Source organism: Equus quagga, chromosome 6, assembly GCF_021613505.1.
Source record: "Equus quagga isolate Etosha38 chromosome 6, UCLA_HA_Equagga_1.0, whole genome shotgun sequence".
In the NCBI taxonomy this organism is placed as follows: domain Eukaryota; kingdom Metazoa; phylum Chordata; class Mammalia; order Perissodactyla; family Equidae; genus Equus; species Equus quagga.
This window is the reverse complement of record NC_060272.1, coordinates 33,977,201-33,996,267: the sequence shown is the minus strand read 5'-3', so window position 1 is coordinate 33,996,267 and position 19,067 is coordinate 33,977,201. Positions and strand designations below refer to the sequence as shown.

General features: G+C 38.1%; 1 protein-coding gene across 9 annotated transcripts in view; it reads right to left on the bottom strand.

Annotated features, from left to right (window-relative positions):
* Positions 1-19,067, bottom strand: part of TBC1D4 (TBC1 domain family member 4) — a 172,717-nt gene that overhangs the window by 44,121 nt on the left and 109,529 nt on the right. For all 9 annotated transcript variants that reach the window (XM_046665082.1, XM_046665083.1, XM_046665084.1 and 6 more), the window contains exons 4-8: positions 16,187-16,291; positions 10,452-10,584; positions 4,337-4,428; positions 3,947-4,057; positions 1,823-1,942 (exon numbers count right to left, since the gene is read on the bottom strand). In XM_046665082.1, the coding sequence (XP_046521038.1) occupies positions 1,823-1,942; positions 3,947-4,057; positions 4,337-4,428; positions 10,452-10,584; positions 16,187-16,291 (561 nt within the window). The remainder of the gene's footprint in view (positions 1-1,822; positions 1,943-3,946; positions 4,058-4,336; positions 4,429-10,451; positions 10,585-16,186; positions 16,292-19,067) is intronic.

Genomic DNA, 19,067 nt, shown 5'->3' with positions numbered 1-19,067 from the left:
CTGCACCTTGGTTTGGGTTTGTTGATGTTTGCTCATGATTAGATTCAGGGTCTGCCCCTTTGGCAGAAATACCACAGAACTGGTGCTGTATTCTTTGTATCAGGTGCCACAAGATTTCAACTTGTCCCAATGCTGATGATGTTCAATTTGATCACTTGATTAAGGTGGTCTCTGCCAGCCATCTCCACTGGAAAGTTACTGTTTTCCCATTTGTAATTAATAAGTGTGAATTACATCCATTAAATCCTGATCATAATCAAACTTTCAATGTATTCATTTATTTTTCATATCAGAATAGGCTCATAGTTTCCTATCTTATGCAACAGGTTACAATCTGTTGCTATCACTTAGTTTGATGCTCATATTGTTGCAGAAGTCACCAGCGGGAGCTCTTCAAAGTTTTTACGTCTTTATGACATATCACCATCTTTCTTTGAGCACTTCCTTATAGGACACCAAGATGCTCTGGAGTTATCTTGTACTTTCCCTGCAGTCCTGGAACTAGCATTTCTCCCAGGATCCTGTTTCCTTCTTGGGGAATGATATATAGAAACCAAAATCTGGTTGCTAGGTGTCACCCATGCAGGCTTAATTTATTATCTGCTATGTATAGAAAAGCTGTTCCTAGCTCCTATCAGTGGACAGAGCCATGGACCATATGTACACATTTACACACACACACATATATGTGTTAATACATATATACTATATATGTATAATATTATATATAAAATTCCATTGCTCAAAAAATAAATAAATAGATAGATAACCAAGATTTCATACTGTTACCTCTGAGTTGAATCCAGCCACACAGGATTCATTCTAATTTCCTCCCTGTTCATATTTGTAATTCCCTCCTCCCAGAATCCCACTGTCCTTAATACATTTACATATTTGTTCAGTCCCCTGTGTGTAACCAATCTCCACAAGTGCCACCTCACAGACACTCTCCTCATTCCACTCAGGCTCCAACATCCCACACTGGGGCTGCCACTCCCACACGTGGATGCCATCCTCACTCTGCTCAGACGCTAACTCTTTGTACTGGGCACTTTGAATGCCTTTTCCTCTCTCCTCTGGCTCTGACATCCTGCACTGGGCCATCCCTCTACAGGCAAGCCCTCGTCACTGGCTCAGGCTCTGACTTCCCAAACCAGGTTGCCCTCCGAAACTGACGCCCTCCTCACTAGACTCTGGTTTCCACAAGCTGCATTGGACGCCCCGCCCCACACACAGCACCCCAGTAGGCTCCATCTCCTTGCTCTGAGTGACTGTGGCGCCCCTGCTTTCCAGACCCAAGACATCTACCGGGCTAGATCTCACCTAATAGCTTTAGGACTGAGTTGTTCAGGGAGAGGAAAATGAAGGGGAAGGGGAACTATTTTGCTTATTTTTAAACAGAATATACAAATTTACTAAATGGAATACATAAATTCTGCTAATTTATACTTACAATTTTCAGCATTCCCTATCAGCTCCTAATAAACAAAAGAAGGGCTTCTTTATAACTTTATGTGGCAAAGGATAAAAAGTTCTTACAGTATTGGGCATCGATATTCTATTCCCCCTTTTCTATACATAGTATAACTCTACCACGAGACCTCTACTGCTCATATTCAGATAGCAAAGGCACCAGAATAAATCTAGATCTGAGAGTGATGCTTATTTTGAGAGATTATTTTTAAAAAGTGTTAAAGTTTTCTTAGTAGTTTTTTTTTTTTGGCGTTGTTGTTCTAAATCTTCTGTGAGCCAGTTGAGAGTGAAACAAAGCAGTTAGAAAACACAGACATTAATAACTAAACAAGCCTTGGTTTAATCTTACCCTTGAGAAGATATTTTCCAAGGAGCTAGTTAAGGATCGCTTAGCTTTATTCTTCAGAATGTCAAGTTTGAACCTTCCACTGCTTGTCGCGTTTTCCGGGATTGTACTATTTGAAATAGTCTATAGAAAGAAAAACAGAAATTTCAGTTTGGAAATACTGAAGGTTAAATGAGGCTTTAAAGACAGGCTTATGACTAAGCCATTAAAAAAGCACAAGAATTCTTCTATAGCTCTATTAAGAAGTAATAATTTAGGTTCCACACTGTGAACACACAGATTATAAGAGAAAGGATTTAATTTTTAATATCGTAAGTAATAAAAAAGACAGAAATAAGATCTTTCCTTTATGTCCTTCCTTTCCACTAATATATTCCCGCTGCATTTAACAAAAATTAATTAAACTTGAAATGTCAATTTTTACTGCTGTTATTTTGAGTAACAACTCTAACTATCCTTTTCCAAGTTGCACATTTTGTATCCAAATTACCAAGAAAAACACAGGAAATAAGTGTCAGAGAACAAAGCATCTTCTAGTAAAGCTGGATTCTGCTAGTGCCTCTGTTATAATTCCATTTTCATTTATGAGGGGGCCATTTATCCTTTAGATCAACAAGTATTCACTGATAGTACTAAATTGTATGAAAATCTACAATGTGTCCACTACATTAGGTTCTCTCTCTATTTTATCCTATTGAACTAAGTTACTATGTATATTACATGGTTTTTAGTGTCAGAAAACTTCCAAGAGAGAAACCTTACCATTTCCTTGCATGAATATATTCACATTTAGCAGTAACACAAAGCACCATACAAATATCAAATGTGGAAGTATGAAGAATGGTTGTAGGTATCAGTGGTTAGGAAGAAAAGGATACACAAGCTTCAGACAGGCAGAAAAAAGGAGATGAAGACTTTCCCAGCACTGGGGATGGTGATGGAAAAATCATGTAGACTGGAATGCTCATGGACATCTGTGCAGGTGGTTGACTAAAATAGAGGGAAGTTGTGGAAGGTAACGTGGGAAAGTGAGGTTGGAGATAAAACCTTGACTGGTCTTAAGTGCCAGGTGAGTAGGAAGACGCACTAATCAGAATTTATAAGCAGAGGGGCATCACTGTGAAAGTAATGGTTGGGGGGTATTTATCTGAAGGGAGTGTTAAAAAAATCACCTAAAGGACAGGGAAATCAGAGATTGAAAGACCAGGCTGGAGGCTTCAGCACAGTCTATGCAGGAGGCAATAAAGGGCCCTACCAGCACAGGCTCCATGGGGTCCTCTAAGAAGTTACCAATAAAAGAAATATGACCCTCATCAAGAAAGGAAAGAAAATAATGGATAGGAATGTGGGCTGGATGGGCTTGGGGTGTGTATAAGGACTGGGATGACTCTATTACATGTATCTGTTTATCTGTCTGCGTGCCCCTGTGGAATATTCCATCTCTCTGGTGGGAATATCATTCATGCATCTCTTTTTTGTTCACCATTATCACCCAGCTTGGCTCACAGAAGGTTCTCTCGAAATGCTTATTTAATGCATAAATTAAGGAATCACTAATAATGTGATACTCAGTTTGTTCTGAATATAGTGAAATAAAGACATAACCTGAATTAGGGCCATTAAAAGGTAAATATGTCATGATCCCTTAGATGCCATTGCTGGTGGTCTTGCTTTATCTGTATGCAGCTGGGAACACCTTCTACATCACGTGCACAAAAATATCATCCCTTGGTTTGCAGCTAGGATAGCTGTTTGCATGATACTAGCACTTCTCCCCATGTTTGCTCTTGACCATTCAGGCTATGTAAGCTTTTGATGAAATAAGATGTTCATATGAATTTGAAAGAAAATAATGGATTACTATAACGAAAGAGGGTGTTCATTCTAAATCACGAACATTTGTTATTACTGTTTTTATACCAAAAACCACTATTATTTTATCTTAATGTGCACAGGTCTACTAAAATTGTCTATAAAACTCCTGAAATGCTGAAAAATAAATCTGATAGGTCTTTAGCCCTAAAGATGAAAACACAAAGGAAAGACACTCTTTTCACGCCTGCTGTGACATTTTGATTAAATATATAAATAAAATAAGAACAAGTCAAGGAGAAAACATCTTCTCACAGAAGGGCCTTCCCCGATGTGAATGTGTGTCCTCTGCTTGGCTTCACACAGCTGCCTCAGATGTAAAATCACAAGTTCATTTTCTTCCTGGTCATTGACCGGCTTCATTTTCTATTAAACAGACAAACCAAGAGCACACTATGGCAACACAGCTTTTCTCATTTTATTTTATTCTCACTAGGTTTTATGTGTCTAGCAGACAAACAGGAATAAAGCTGAACATTTAACTACTCTTGGAAGCAAAAGTAACAGTGGCATTCTAGGGACTATCAAATAGCACAATAAGATATATATCTTTAACTTCAGATACAGGCATGAAAAAAGGAACTTACAAAAATAGGATCTAATTCTCATTCCTTATATCTTATTTGTGAGAACTCTAAATGTTACCTGAACTCGTTCAAAGATGTCAGCTTGCTCATTATCTGTCAGCGATGAGAGATGCCTCTGTATTACCAGCTTGGCTCTCGGAGGGTAGAGACCTATGGAATGTGATGGGGGTTAGTATTAAACTGAGTCCAGCTGCAGGGATCAAAATGTATATAAGGCATTGCAGCTTGTCCTTCGCCAGCAGGCTCTGAAGCTAAATCGTCTCAAGGAGATGTGCTCCTGCCTACAACAAACCATGGAACACTACAATGAAATGACTACAACAAGACGGAAAACCTCCTCACCGACATCAACAGCCCCTTGCCAGTGATCTTGAAGTAAGAATTATTAATGAAAAGTTTCTAAATGATATCAAATCAACAGTACAACCAGTACCATTTCATATACTAACAAACTTAGCCACCACCATAGAAACTCATAGGTGAATACTAGCTTTGGCCAAAATCTTTAAGCTTAAAACTTGACATTTGAAAAAGAAAGAATGATTTAGACAATAATCTCTCCTCCTCGTGCGGGCAGGTCTCATCCTAGGGTGAAATTTCAAGGAGAACATTTAGTATTTGGTGATATTTTTAGTGCTATTATTTTCCCAAGAAATTGTTTACTTCTTTATATCACGTTATTTGTCTATCTATTGCACTCTCACACATAATTTATAGCAGGTCCTTGGGCAAAAAGTTTTTCCATGCAAACATTTTTGTTTTTATAAATTTTTTTTAAAAAGAAAATTTAATTGACATTTACAATGATTCTTTTTTAATTACAGCTTTCATATTTACATTCATAATCACTTATCTCTACAACTGACCATCTATTTTTAAGGAACAGATCTCCTTCACAATAGTCCGGTGCCATGTACAGTATTGTTACTGTACTTTGATTACAAAGAGGATATCTAGCCATATCTAATATTTAATGAATCTTATAGGTAGACTGGCACTTTAAAATCACTGAGAGAGAATCACTTCAAAATATGCATTGCTGGGGCCAGGCCCGTGGCCGAGTGGTTAAGTTCACACGCGCTCCGCTTCAGTGGCCCAGGGTTTCACTGGTTTGAATCCTGGGCACGGACGAGGCACCACTCATCAGGTCACACTGAGGCGGTGTCGCACATCGCACAATCAGAGGCACTCATAACTACAATATATAACTAGGTACCAGGGGGCTTTGGGGAGAAGAAGAAGGGAGTGGCGGGAAGAAGACTGGCAACAGCTGTTAGCTCAGGTGCCAATCTTTAAGAAAAAAGAAATGAAAAAATATACATTGCTTTAAAAGAACTAGATTTATTTCATCATTGTCGGAACATGTACAGTGCCACGACTGGACCTGTTTTAAACCACCATACAGTATATAACAGGAATCAGAAAGAAGAAAAGCTCCTGAAAACTTCTCAGCTTTACCTTGCTTTGTGCAATATACAACAAAACTCTGAAAATCTCTGTGATCGCACACAGAAACAGCAGGCGCTAAAATCCATTTTGATGGTGTGATGTCGCTCACTACCATAGTTTATCATTTGCTGGCAAAGTCTCCTTAGGAGGGTCCTTAGGCAATATATGAAGAAACTGATTCACATGATTGTTTTTGTTTTGTTTTATGTTGTTTACTATTCCAGTGTCTTATTCACATGCCTAGGAGGATAAAAGATTAAAAAGGAGGGAAGTAAAGAGGGTAGTTATTTGAAATAATTTAACTAAATCCATAGCCCAGGAAGTTTCTTTAGACCTTTATTTCAGGAAAGGAATTGGAAACAGCTGGAGTTTATTTTCAAATTATCCATCTCCCCTCCACTGCTGCGAACCTGATTTGACTTCCTTCTTCCCCCCATTTTGGAACCACTGATTAGTGAATTACTGATATGGAAAGGCAAGTATATTATTTATCCCTCATGCATGTTAGTGTAGGAACACAAGATTGAGGATAACCACTCCATCTCCATGATGCTCAACATCGCTTTAGTTTCACATCCTGAGGTTGGTCCTTGGGAGATGGAGTTCTCCTTAGACACTGCCTCCTCAATTCACTTCGGTCCACAGACATGGCTGGCGCTCTTCCTCCCAGTCTAAATGACAAGACTCACTTGACATAGGCATCGATGATTAGCCCCAAATCAGCATACTTATCTACTCTCTTTCTTTTTTTCAATAGAAATAGAACTCCTTATGAATGTAGCCACACATAGTGACAGGAACACTGTAAGTCTGAGTAAGTGATAGGAAATACTAACATCTAGATACTTTTAAATATCTTTCTCACTAACTTTCTACTCCTATTAATTTGTGCTTAATTGAAATGCGGTCCTTCTTCCAGCGTTACACTTTGTACCTATGCATAAAACAAGCCTAAAACTCGCACCCTTATCTTACTTAGATGAACACACCTCTGGGAGGCACACAAATGCCGGGGCTTCAGAGCAGCTGGACCCTGAAATTCTGACATTCTGACATTCTCCCAGAGAGGAGGCATCAACTCACCTTGAAAACAGATTGAACAAGTCCAAATCCTGGTTCTGCCCCTTCCAAGCAATGTGGATGTGGCCACCATGACCAACTATGTGTCTCAGTGCCTCAGTTTCCTCATGAGTAAAACAACGAATAAAAACAGTACCCATCTTTGGGGATTTTTATATGGATTAAGTGGGCTAATATATGCAAAACATAATAATGCCTAGACATGGTGAGTCCTACAGAAGTATCTGCTTTATTGTTATTATTTTTATGCTTATTGTCAGAGCGCTGCCCTATCTGAGGCTCTTTGATATTGAAGGCAGGGGGAAAAATCATATCAGAAGGTGTTCTCCAAGGTCTAATGAAACTAAACCTGTGTGAATCTCTTTGCAGTCAATATGGACCCTTCTTCTGCTCCCTTCGGATATGTGCATACCTTGAAGCTGGATAAACTGAAGTTTCAGGATGTTGGGAGGGGCCCTACTAATTCTCGATTCATAATTTTGCATTCTTTTTCTTTAAAATGGTCTCTGAACACTTCAGGTGCCACAAAACTGAGGTCTAGCCATTTTTACATACAATCAGAATACTTCCTGTCTGCGATAGCTCCCCTGTGGTGTGAGAGCCAGCTTGTGACAGGCTGTCCACTTGTATGAAAGTTGAAACTTCTTTTCTGTTATAGAAAATATATTTTAAAACACTCCTACAGTGTAGTTTTAAAAAGAAAATACAAAGTTGCTTCTTTACTGGTGTTTAGCTTCGTCTACATAGAAATAACTTATTTCTGCAGTGTGAGGTTTGAAAACTAAAACTCAAAAAGGAAAATATTACTCATCCTTATCCTATTAACATTTGGGGAGTATTTGCTGCCAGGTTTTTTTCCTATAAATATACAGTTTTTGCTTTATATTTTATTACCCAAGTAATATAATAAGTTCTACATTTTAAAAATATTAAAACATTATAGAGAGAGCTGAATTTGCCTTTGATAGACGCTAGAATCAGTGGGCAAAGGTGTGAGAGAAAAGAGATTTGTATAGATTCAAACTATCTTCCCTAAAATGTTTGTTGATTCCAGGGGGGAAAGACAGTAATTTTACAGTGGAAAATTCCTGCACCCATCCTGAGCAGGCGTTAAGGGCAACATGACCAGTAATAAAACTTATGAACATCATGAGCCCCATGGTTAGATGTGCTGAGAAGGACACAGCACCATTTCTATAGAGCTCTTGCCAGAGGAGTGACCCTAGTCTAAACATGAGAATACCCTGGACAGGCCAAACTGAGGGACATTCAGCAAAATACCTGAGCAATACTCAGTGGGTATGTCAAGGTCATGAAAGACAAGGAAAGACTGAGGAAGAATTGCAGACTATAGGTGACCAGGACAAAATAACAACTACATACAATGTGGGATCCTGACTGGGATCCTGGAGCAAAGAAAGGACACGAGTGAAAAAACTGGTGAAGATCAATTGAAGAGTTTAGTTTGGATAATAATATTGTACAAATGTTAACTTCCTGTTCTGATGATTGCACTGTGGCTACATAAGAGGCTAACAATGGGGGGAGGTGGGGAGAAATATTTGGAAACTCTCTGCAACTTTTCTGTAAGTCTAAAAGTAGATCAAATTTTTTAAAGAAATAGAGGGTATTATTTTATGTATTTTCCAGACAGTGTCAGAGTGTTATTCAGCAAATCATTTTTTCACTCAATAACATAATTTTAAGATGTATCCAAGTTGATATAAAGTTCAAATTCATTCCCATTAATTGATCCATTATATGAATATACTTCAGTTATGCTATTGATGGACATTTAGATTGTTTCCAATCATCCACTATTTTTTGCAAACAATACAATCTTGAAAATGTTACCTTCTGCGCCTGTGTAAGAGTTTCTCTTATTAAGTCATAGAACTGCTGGTTAACCGAGTATGTGCAATTTGAGGTTAATGAGTTTCTATTAATTGTCCCCCAAAATGTACCAATTTACACTCCCATCAGCATCGCACAAATGTATCAATATCCCTACAAATTCACCAACAATCTGATGAGCGTCGTACCGCTGTTTGCCTTCTCATTTCTCTGATATCTACTAAGGTTGAGAGGCTTCTCATTTTTATTATTGGACCTTCAATTTCCTTTTCAGAGAAGTGTTTTTAATTTGATTTGCGTAATTTCCTACTGGTGGTTTTATCTTTTTCTTACAGATTATAAGAGTTCTTACAAATTTGGGATACCAATCTGCTACCTCTTTATTTGTTGCTCATCCTTTAACTTGCAAGTAAGCAGTTATTGCTGTGTAAAAACCTTAAATTTTTATGAAGTCAAATCTGTCAACGTCTGCTTTCAACAGTTTCTGAGTTTTTGTGTCTTAATAAAGGCTTCCTTGTTCAAGGACATAAGAATATTCTTATTTTCTTTTAATAATGTTAATATTTTGTTTGTTTATACTGAGGACTTTGATCTGTCTAGAATGTATTTTGAGTAGGACAAGGTGAAGGAATTTTTCTTGCATTGGACAGCACATTGATCCAATACCATTTCCTAAGTAATCCAGTCTTTACACCACAGATTTATAATGCTCCCTTTACCATATACCAAAGAATGTCCCATTTTTGTAAATATTTTATACGTTTGAAAAGAATATGCTTTCTGTAAAACTACAATTATAATTTTTAAAATCTGAATATTACATTTAAATAGTCCTTGATCACACAGTTGAATGGATATTCAGTAAACACCGCTGTTCATCCCCGATTTTGACAGAAGCCTATGATTCTGCTGCCTACTGAACCGAAATCACAATTTGCCTTTACAATGACTAGTCCATTCTCTGCTTTGTTCTGGAGTCTGCACTCTCCGCATTTACTATAACACCTATTGTAACGAATTGCATTTACTTGCTCACATGCCTATCTTCCACTTTAGACTGTAAGCTTTCTGATGGCCTAGTCCACATCTCAATCATTTCTATATCCCCAGTGCCTAGCACATTACCTGGCTCATAGTAGATGCTTAATAGGTATTGATTAAATTATGTTTCTTCTCTCGTGCAATAGTTTTCAACCTTTTTTTGTTAGTAAGAGATAACGAGAAGAAAAGGAAAGTGAATTAGAGTCACCTCTCTCTCTCCCTCATGCCCCTCTCCCCTCCTCAGAATACTTTTTTTAATTAAAAATTTGCTTTATGATACGATGCCTATCATCTCCATGATTTTCAAATGTCTCTCAAATGAAACTACTCAAGTTTCATTCCTGAAACTTTGGGAAAAAAGGAACATATCAAGTGAGAAAGGGAAAAAAGAAAGACTTAGGTAAACAGTAGACATTCTGGCTGGTTTTGCTTCTCTTCATTCATCCAAGAAATATTTGCTCAGTTCCCGCTATGCACACAGCCGCGTCTTCAGAACTGTGGGAAACACAAATCCCTTTCTTGAGTCTGCCTTCAGAAGAAAAATGAAACGTAAAAAAGATAGAGAAAGAGAAGAAAAAGCCAAGCACGTAGAAGAGACTGACAGCACAAATTTGACTGGACAAGAGAAATGATTCTTTGGGCTCTTGTTTCGTCTCGGAACAAAGAACCCTTCAATGAGAGTAGCAACTTTCTCACTTCCCAAATGCCAAAGCAAACTCCTGTTCTGCCAAGGCCAAGTTATACCATACCTTCAATCCTTTCACAGAGCTTATGCAAAGAGTGCATAGGGCAGGTCTCGCACAGCTTAATCTGGGTCTTGGCACTCTGCAGGGCTGCGGCCGTACTGAAAGCCTGCTTCAGAGTCAGCATTACCTCATCCACCTACAAGAAGAAACAAGACTCAGGTCTATAAACGTTTGCTTTCATGGGAGCACATTAAAAGCCCAAGAGTGATGTGAGACTTTGTTGACGCTGACTAGATAATAAATAATGGAATTTTGATGACTACAGAGCTGGCAGAGAGAAAAGATTGTCTCGAAGTTAGACCTTCAATTATACATAGAATTGAAAGCTGGATGAAATAAGACCATTTTAATGCGTGTCGTATAACACTGACCTGTTACTCGAACGCTATTTTTGAATCCCAGTGAGTGTTATACTGTCACAGGCCTGTTAACTGACAGTCAGTCAGGTCTTTGTTTAATTAAGTAGCTTATCAGATAAAGATCTCTTTGGAAATTTTGTCTGCCACACATAGAGAGCAATAAGATAGGTTTAACATTCACTTGTGTTAATAAGTATGCTACTTTATCCTTCTGGATAATTTTTAGTGTAAAACCAAACAAAACGTGTTTAGACAAAGTTCTGGGGGAAAATGAATTCAACTTAAATAACGTCGGGGGAAGTCTATGAAGGTTGCTGCTTCTTATCTCTATGGCATCTAATTTATTATCATTTCACTTCTGATTTGTAACACTAGGAAGCTGTGACATTGTGTTGTCTAATAGCTGAGTCTCACCACTAGGCCAGCAGCTTGAAAACTGCTAGCTAGTTTCTTTCTTGCTCTTCTAACGACTCAGGCAAGAGGTCTGAATCTTGTCTTCTTGTTTCCCACTTGGTTCTTTGAGGTCAACTGACATCCTCATGCTGGGTAAACCAGCATCCTTATCCTCATGGTGGGTAAACCGACTTCAGGCCATGTCTCCTTCTCTGTGACACAATCATCAATGTAAGGTGTGGTTTCCCACACACTGTAGAATTTAGATCAAAGTCTAAAACCTGCACAGCAGAGCTACGGGAGTACTAAGGACCACATCCGAACCAGCTTTGATGTCCAAAACCATTCACCATGCTCGGTAAACCATTTTTTTAAGACTCTTTTTTCTCCTTCGCCTATGGCTTGGTTTAAGATGAAGCTATTATTTAAAGGATTTAATCTATTTCTGCATTTGAGGGTATGAGGAACCTAGAATAAAAAGAAACTTTATTGTTCTTATATTACTGAGAGCAGAGATCATACACTAGGCAGCCAGTCATTATTCAGTTATGTTTTTCTATACTATCAACTTTTTAAAAGGCTTATGAGTAATTTCACATCATATCATGAATAAGAATTATTCATAAAATCTGTTCTTTTACACCATAATTAAAAAATAAAGATTTTTAATTCTTGAAAGTAAAAGCACTAAAGATTTAATGTCTTTGCATTTTGATTTCATTTGCCTTGTTATGTATTCAAAAGCACTTTCAATTACTTATGCAGATATTTCTTTCTATACTCTTGTTTCTCGTTTATTTAAGTCACTGAAGGGGTGAAGCATCTGCTTAGTTTTCACATAGGTTTATTATTTGTCATTTAGTAACAGTGCCTTGTAAAAGGCCTCCAATGAAAATACTGAACTTTCATATTTTCTTCTCTATTTCCAGATGAAACAAAAGGCCATTTCAATGGTATCTGAAATGTGGCTACCAATTTCTCCCAGCCACAAATGATACTAAAAACTTTAACTTCTAAAGTTTTAAATGTTTTATTTTTTTTAATCCACCATTCTTTCCAGATGGCCTAAAAATTCTATCATGGGATCAGAGCAACTAAAAGTTCAAATTAGTGCACTAGGAATAACTTAATTGTTTTAGTCTAGACACAACCACAAAAAAATCATAGGTTGTGTTAAAAGGTTAAAAGTACAGGAATGAGCAAAGATAAATCAATCATATGCAATCAAAAAGAAAGTATTCTTAGCATTGTCATCAGGCAAAATCAAATTTCCAGTGAAAAGTATGAGAGAGGACAAAGAAAGCCAATTTATAATATTAAGGTGAAAATCCATAATGAAGATAATGCTCATAAACATTTACATACTAAACTTAGGTATTTCATAATATTTGAGAATAAGTCTAAGAATCACAGAAAGTGTAAGGACTTCAAAAGATTTTCTAGTCTAAGTCTTTGGAAAAATTTAAACTATTAACCCCAAACAAGTTCTGGGTCTTTTCTCTTCTTTTGGTTGTACTTCTGGATATTGCTGTCTGCATCTGTGGAGTTTTACTTTTTCTTTGTCTATAAGTTGTAGTAACTTACATTTTTTTCACACCTTTTAAGTCAATTTTGGAGAAAACAGAAAGGATATTTTCTACAAATCTCAAGGGTTGGTTAAATAAGATTAAGCCACCTGTCTATTTTCCAAAGAAGGAAGGAAGGAAGGAAGGAGTCCTGAGCATCTAAACTTCCAGCGTGACCCTCCAGGGCCCATCCAACACTACACTGTTCAGCAATTCAAAGCGACTGCTACAAAGAAGCAAAAGAAAATGCTAGGTGTGTATTGTTTGTACTCAGAGAAGATAAGTCAGCACGTGTGGTTTTGCAACACTTTGTCTTACACAACTGCCAAGCCACATCAATCATAACACTACTTAGACCTATAATATTTAACTGACTGTTTTGTTGTATTCTATATGCCAGATGCTTGAGCTATCGTCTGTTATACAGGAAATTTGCATTTAATTTTTCTTCTAGCTTGCAGTTCTGATGCTTCACTATTCAGTTCAGATGCTTACTGATAAAATTAGAGGAAACAGGGTTGCAAAGATTCTGGCATATGTCTGTTCTTAAGAACAACAAAGCCCAAACTGAGATCCTGACACAGCTTCAATGTAATAGGAAGACATTCTCAGCCAGTCTAGTCTGTTGCCTTAGTCACAGAGCTTCTTAAGGTGGAAAAATGCAGTACGCTCCCAGACTTTCTACTCTAACTTCCTGTTTCAAAAACTCATTCTCCATGCACAAGGGTAAAACGAAAATACTAAAAACAACAAGCAAAACAAAACTCGTAAAAGCGGTTGGAAATAAGAAGGTTTTACTGGTCTTCCTCTTAGGGCAGGTTATCCAATAACCAAAGATTAACTAGCACCTAGAAAATGCTTATCTGAAGTTAAGAGTAACACACTCAATCACTCAAAACACATGTAGCACCTGCTAGTCTAGCAACACTGGGGGGTATGACAAGAGCAGGAACAGTTCTAACCTTGTGGGATTCACAGTCTAGTGGAGTAGAAAGTTATGTGAACAAATAAATAAGTGTGGAGATTCATAGGAACTGTTAGAGCCTATGAACAAGGTGCCGCAAGAGCACTGACGACAGAGCAACTAAAGGAGTCAACTCCTGAAAAAGAAGGTGTCAGAAGAGGCATGTGATATTTAACAATAGGATGTGATATTTAAGCCTGGTTCTAAAAAAATGCACAGTGGAAAAGAAGGAAAGGTATTCAAGTCACAGTAGAGCAAGGCCAGACCTGCTTCACATCCAATGAAGCAGCAGGAAGGCCACCAGGAAATTGACAACGAAAGCACAGCACAATCTCCCTCTTCAGTAGCAGGGCGGACCCCTGAGGCGACAGGGTCGCCTTCCCTGTCTGACAGCACAAAAGCAGGGAGCCCAGGCTCTGGCCACCTCTGACGTGCAGATTCCTCACTCCACGCAGCCAACAGTGACTGCAGAACTTCAGCTGTGCTTCTGTGGGCCCCAGCCCCTCACTCACATCCTTGATCTCATGTGTCCCATGCACAAACCATTTGCTGCTTTGGTAGCAAACCAAATAAAAGCAACATCACACCAACCATCACACCAGCCTCTGCGGTCTGGCCTGGAGAAGAGCTTAGGAGGCGGAACAGCATGTGCAAGGAAATGGTCTTCCAGTGGGGTTTAGGAAAGAATGAGGAAGGCCCTTCTGCCATGCTAAACAATCTAGATTTTTGTCCCTTAACAAAGAGGCATAAATTGGTTTCTGATGAGGAAATTTTGTGAGAAATAAAGCTATAGCATAATGAAGAAAGTGGAAAGATGATGGATTAAAGCAGGGGCAGGCATACTAGTTAGCACGCTAATACAGTAGTCTAAGTAAAAAAAAACGAATGTCCAGAATCAGGGAGCAGACATAGCGGAAAAGGAGGAGAGATGGATATAAGGGACATTTCTATCTTTAAATTAATAGGATTTGGTGAGCAAGTGGATAGAGAAGGTGAAAGAGAATGCATCATGGTTTCTAAATTGGGAAGTCGGGTAAATGAAACTGCCACAATAAAATATGAGATATATGACAGGTTTAGGGAAGGTAAGAGTGTAAGGGATCTAGCGTGTGGGGAAAGAATCAGTCTTAGATAGGAGAAGGGAAAGAGGAGGAAAGGAATGAAAGGCGAAACAGGCAGGGGATGGGGTAGGGAGTGGGGCATGGGGCAGAGTATCCTAGATTATCATTTTCTCCCTAACACTTACTTGGTTGGGATTTTCCAGTGTTGTATCACTAGTTCTCTTTGGCTTTCTCTCTCTTTCTTCCCCTAGGTGCTCAGACATCCCCACGCCTTACATATTATTATTATGTTGCCATATATATTATTGTTATATTACATGTTATTGTTATATGTTATTATTTACACAATAAGAACTCTCAAATTTCTATCTTGAGTCCTGAACTGAACCTATTATATAGCGGTCACCTACATACAAACATGTGGATTCCTCATAGGCATAGTTAATTATCTAGAGTGAGAACAAAACTCAAATGAAACTCTCTTGAGTAAGAAACTGTTAGTGATGAGAGTGCTATATTCCCTACAGAAAAAGGTTGAGACCCAGAGAGCACTAGTCAAAAAGTGCCTTTGTACCAATTCAGCCCCCTTTCTTTATTATTCCTAAACTCAGTGTCCACAGTGGGAATATGGAAGGCAAGAGTAAAGCAGGAATGATTGTAATATGCACCAAGGAAACGAGGAGAAAGCTGCCTGGCTTATTTGTACATGTCTAAGTGGTGTGTGCTTCCCTGACAGAAATGCTTGTGAGAGGATTACGTATCTGAGGAAATTTTTTTTTTCAAAGTATGGTCATACATCTAAAGGGTTATGTTCAAATAGGAGAGGTAACACAAGTGGAAGAATAAGTAAAAAATTTTAGGGAAAAATATCAACACATTTTTAGACACTCAGATGTATTTCCAAGTTTGCCTTACATTTTTCTTCTTGAACTCCAACTGCCCCCATAAACGGGGAGGGGGTGGGAGTGTTGGAGAGAAGAACTGACTTCCAAATTCCAAAGAAAGAAAATGAAGGCTAAAATAAGACCATAAAAAATAAAAGTATTTAAAAAATGAGGACAGGGCTAGTGAAATAAAGGGAACAAACAAAATCATTCTCTACTCTGTTGATATAAGCACTATACTCTCCGAGATATTACAGCAACTAAGAGAATAAGAGGTCTTCCTTATCTTCTTACATGAGCAATGGAAAAATAGCTCTTCTATTATTAGTCTTTTCCTACCTTTTAAAAATACTCCTGGTAACATGACTGGATTTGTTAAACTCAAGCAAGTACCTAGGCTTTCTAATAGATGCCCTCTTCTTTTCCCCCTGAGAGCTGCTTTCTGAGGCTTGGGTTCATAAGAGACGAGGCTCTGTGGGCAGGAGCATGTGGACAGCAAACACAGCACTTACCAGAGATTCACTGGCACACTGGAACACATAACAGATATACTGGCTCAGCCCAGGCTCTGGCGACTCCCGACAGATAAAGCCGAAGTGATCAACGTGCTTTATCCCCTAGAGGGAAAAAAGAAGGGCAGTGTTCATGGGAATATGTCCTTTTAATCAACACTAGGGAAATCAGTGTTGGTTCTATGCTTTCACACCTCCACACATTTCTCCTTCACAGCACTGTGATGGGGACACAATGTCATAGCGGATTTATGTAGAGGCCTTTGATACATAAAATAAAAGATGAAACTAACTCAGATTGTTTTGCTTCTGACAAACACTCTGTGACTCAGAGCCACAAGAAGAAAAATATGATGGCATGATCCACTGTCTTTCGTGATAAAACCACTACTCAGTGTTTGCAGTAATGGAGTTTTCAATTTATTGGTCTTAGAACAGGCAGGCTAATGATTCATCATAAACCCTATTCTTGTCCATATGAGCTTAAGAACCATAAAACCTACAACTGACAATGCTCTAATTAAATGGCATACAATTTCCTAAACTATGCATTAAAAATAACAGAATATTTGTCTATTTAAAGACATTCAAGGCGCCACAACAGTTAGAAGACTAATATATTAAAGAAACTTTTGCAGACCTCAATTATACAAATTCACAAATCACTGGACTTCCTGAATACAGGTGAAAAAACCTCAGCTACACTTAACAAAAAATTCTGAATCATCTGTGAATTTCAATCAGCCTGAATACATACATAGCAATTAGTAGACAGCACCTTCTTATTTCAATAGCAAGCACAGTGTTTTGAAAAGCCAGATAAACAAAAAATTTAATGTTGTCCTGCAATAATTTACATCCCAGTGAAAGGAAAACAAGCTTTTCAGTCAGAGAGATTTGTGCTTCAGTCTAGGTTCAACCAATCTACTAGGCATGAGAGTTTGTTCCACGTTGCTAATAATTATCTCTGAGGCTGCATTTCTCATTACAAAATAGTAGTAAGGGCACCTACTGTCAGGAATTTTTGAGACTGAGAACTAAGAAATATCTACTATAGCTCCTGGTGTGTTTGAAAAATGGTAACCACTCTGCTTATACTCATAAACTCAATCTATCCAAAAGACATGGAAAAAGGAAATCAACTCAGGTAAAAAGAAAAAGGTCAATAAGGAGTGAGGTTACAACTCATGAGGTGAAAGTAAGCTCCACCTGGTACAACTCATTAATGATTAAAGAATATCTTACACTAGCTCAGTACTAAACAGGAAAAATTCATAGGACCTCATTAGCTTAGCGAGTCTTCAGGCAGTGGTAATGTTTCCAGTAAAGAAAACCACTCCCTTATTCCCCCATGCTTGCCAGGGAAACAGTCCTACAGATTTTAAAGAAAGAAACATTGTAGGTGTGCATGTGTTAGAAACCATCCCTGTTCCTGAATGTGGCTATATTATATCAGTTCAATTCTATGGAAAGAAGTTAAGAAGAGCAGGGCTACTCAGTGAGGAGGAAGGTTAACCTGACCATTATTCTGATCAAAAGCCTTTCCAGGGCCGGCCCCATGGCCTAGTGGTTGAGTTTGGTGGGTTCAGTTTCCAGGCACGGCCCTACACTGCTCATCGGCAGCCATGCTGTGGTGGTGATCCACAGACAAAATAGAGGATGATAATTAGCAACAGATGTTAGCTCAGGCCAAATCTTCCTCAAGCAAAAAATAAAAACGCCTTTCCACAAATTTCCCTCATATTTTTGTTTAATTCTTTTTCTGAACCAGAATGTCAGAATACAAAGCTTGCTTTTAAAAAAAAAGAAAAAGAAAAAATCATGTTTGAACTGCCAGTTTTGTATATTTGGTTTGGCTGGTTCTTTTCTTCTTTGTTTTCTCTCCCTCCACTATTTTTTTTTTCCTTTGGATGTTCAATGAACATTGCTAGTTTTGTTACTGGGAGGCTTGGGGAGTGTGGAGGGGAGGCACAGCTTTTTAGGTTGAGTCTTTGAGCTTTGGGGGGCAGGAACTCCACTGGTTTGCACACCTCTCTCTCCCCAGTGCTAAGCACAAGGCCCAACATGTAGAAATATTCATTCAACATTTACAGAACACCTAAGTGTTAAGCTTTGTCTGAACACATCTTATGCTGATGCGCTACAGACACCTGTCCTCACAGAGCTTAGGGTCTTGCAGGGACGCCCAGTAAACAGGGAATTACAAGAATGCTTAAAAAACACTTTTTCAGTTAAAGTGAATAATCTTTCTACCAAATTTTTTGTCCTTTAAATGGGAATTTAGAAATTGCAATATATTCTTCTAACAGTCAGATGCTGCCTCTCTCTGTTATTAGAGTAGAAGATTTTTATCTTCACAACATAATTTCATGTCTCCTTATAATAGAATAAATATTAAGATATGACGAGTGAAACCACATTAGTTGAGGCTGAGGCGAATAATTAAGACATATAATAGCTTGTTATTTTTGAAGGAAAGAATGTCTGAATATCCTATCTATGGTAATGCTAATCTTGATTTTTCAACACTAAAATATGGAAAGGGACCTTGACAAGATCCAGGTCCCTGAAGATACCTCCAAGTCACCTTGCTAGGAAAGAATTTAATCCTGCTCTATTCCAAGGACCTCCTCAGAAGCATCTGTGCACTCTCAACCTTCTCATACCTAGATTTAGATACTCCTCCATTCCAAATCTTCAAAAATCCTTTCTATGTTTACCACACATTTAGGTAGCTCTAACTTCTGGACAGATATGCTAAATTATTACTAAGGTACTTAGGACACTAGTTTATGCTTAATATGACCTTGTACACATTTACGTGTCTCAATTATTTCATAAACTTTCAAATACACAGTTTTAAAATTAAAAATAAAAGAAC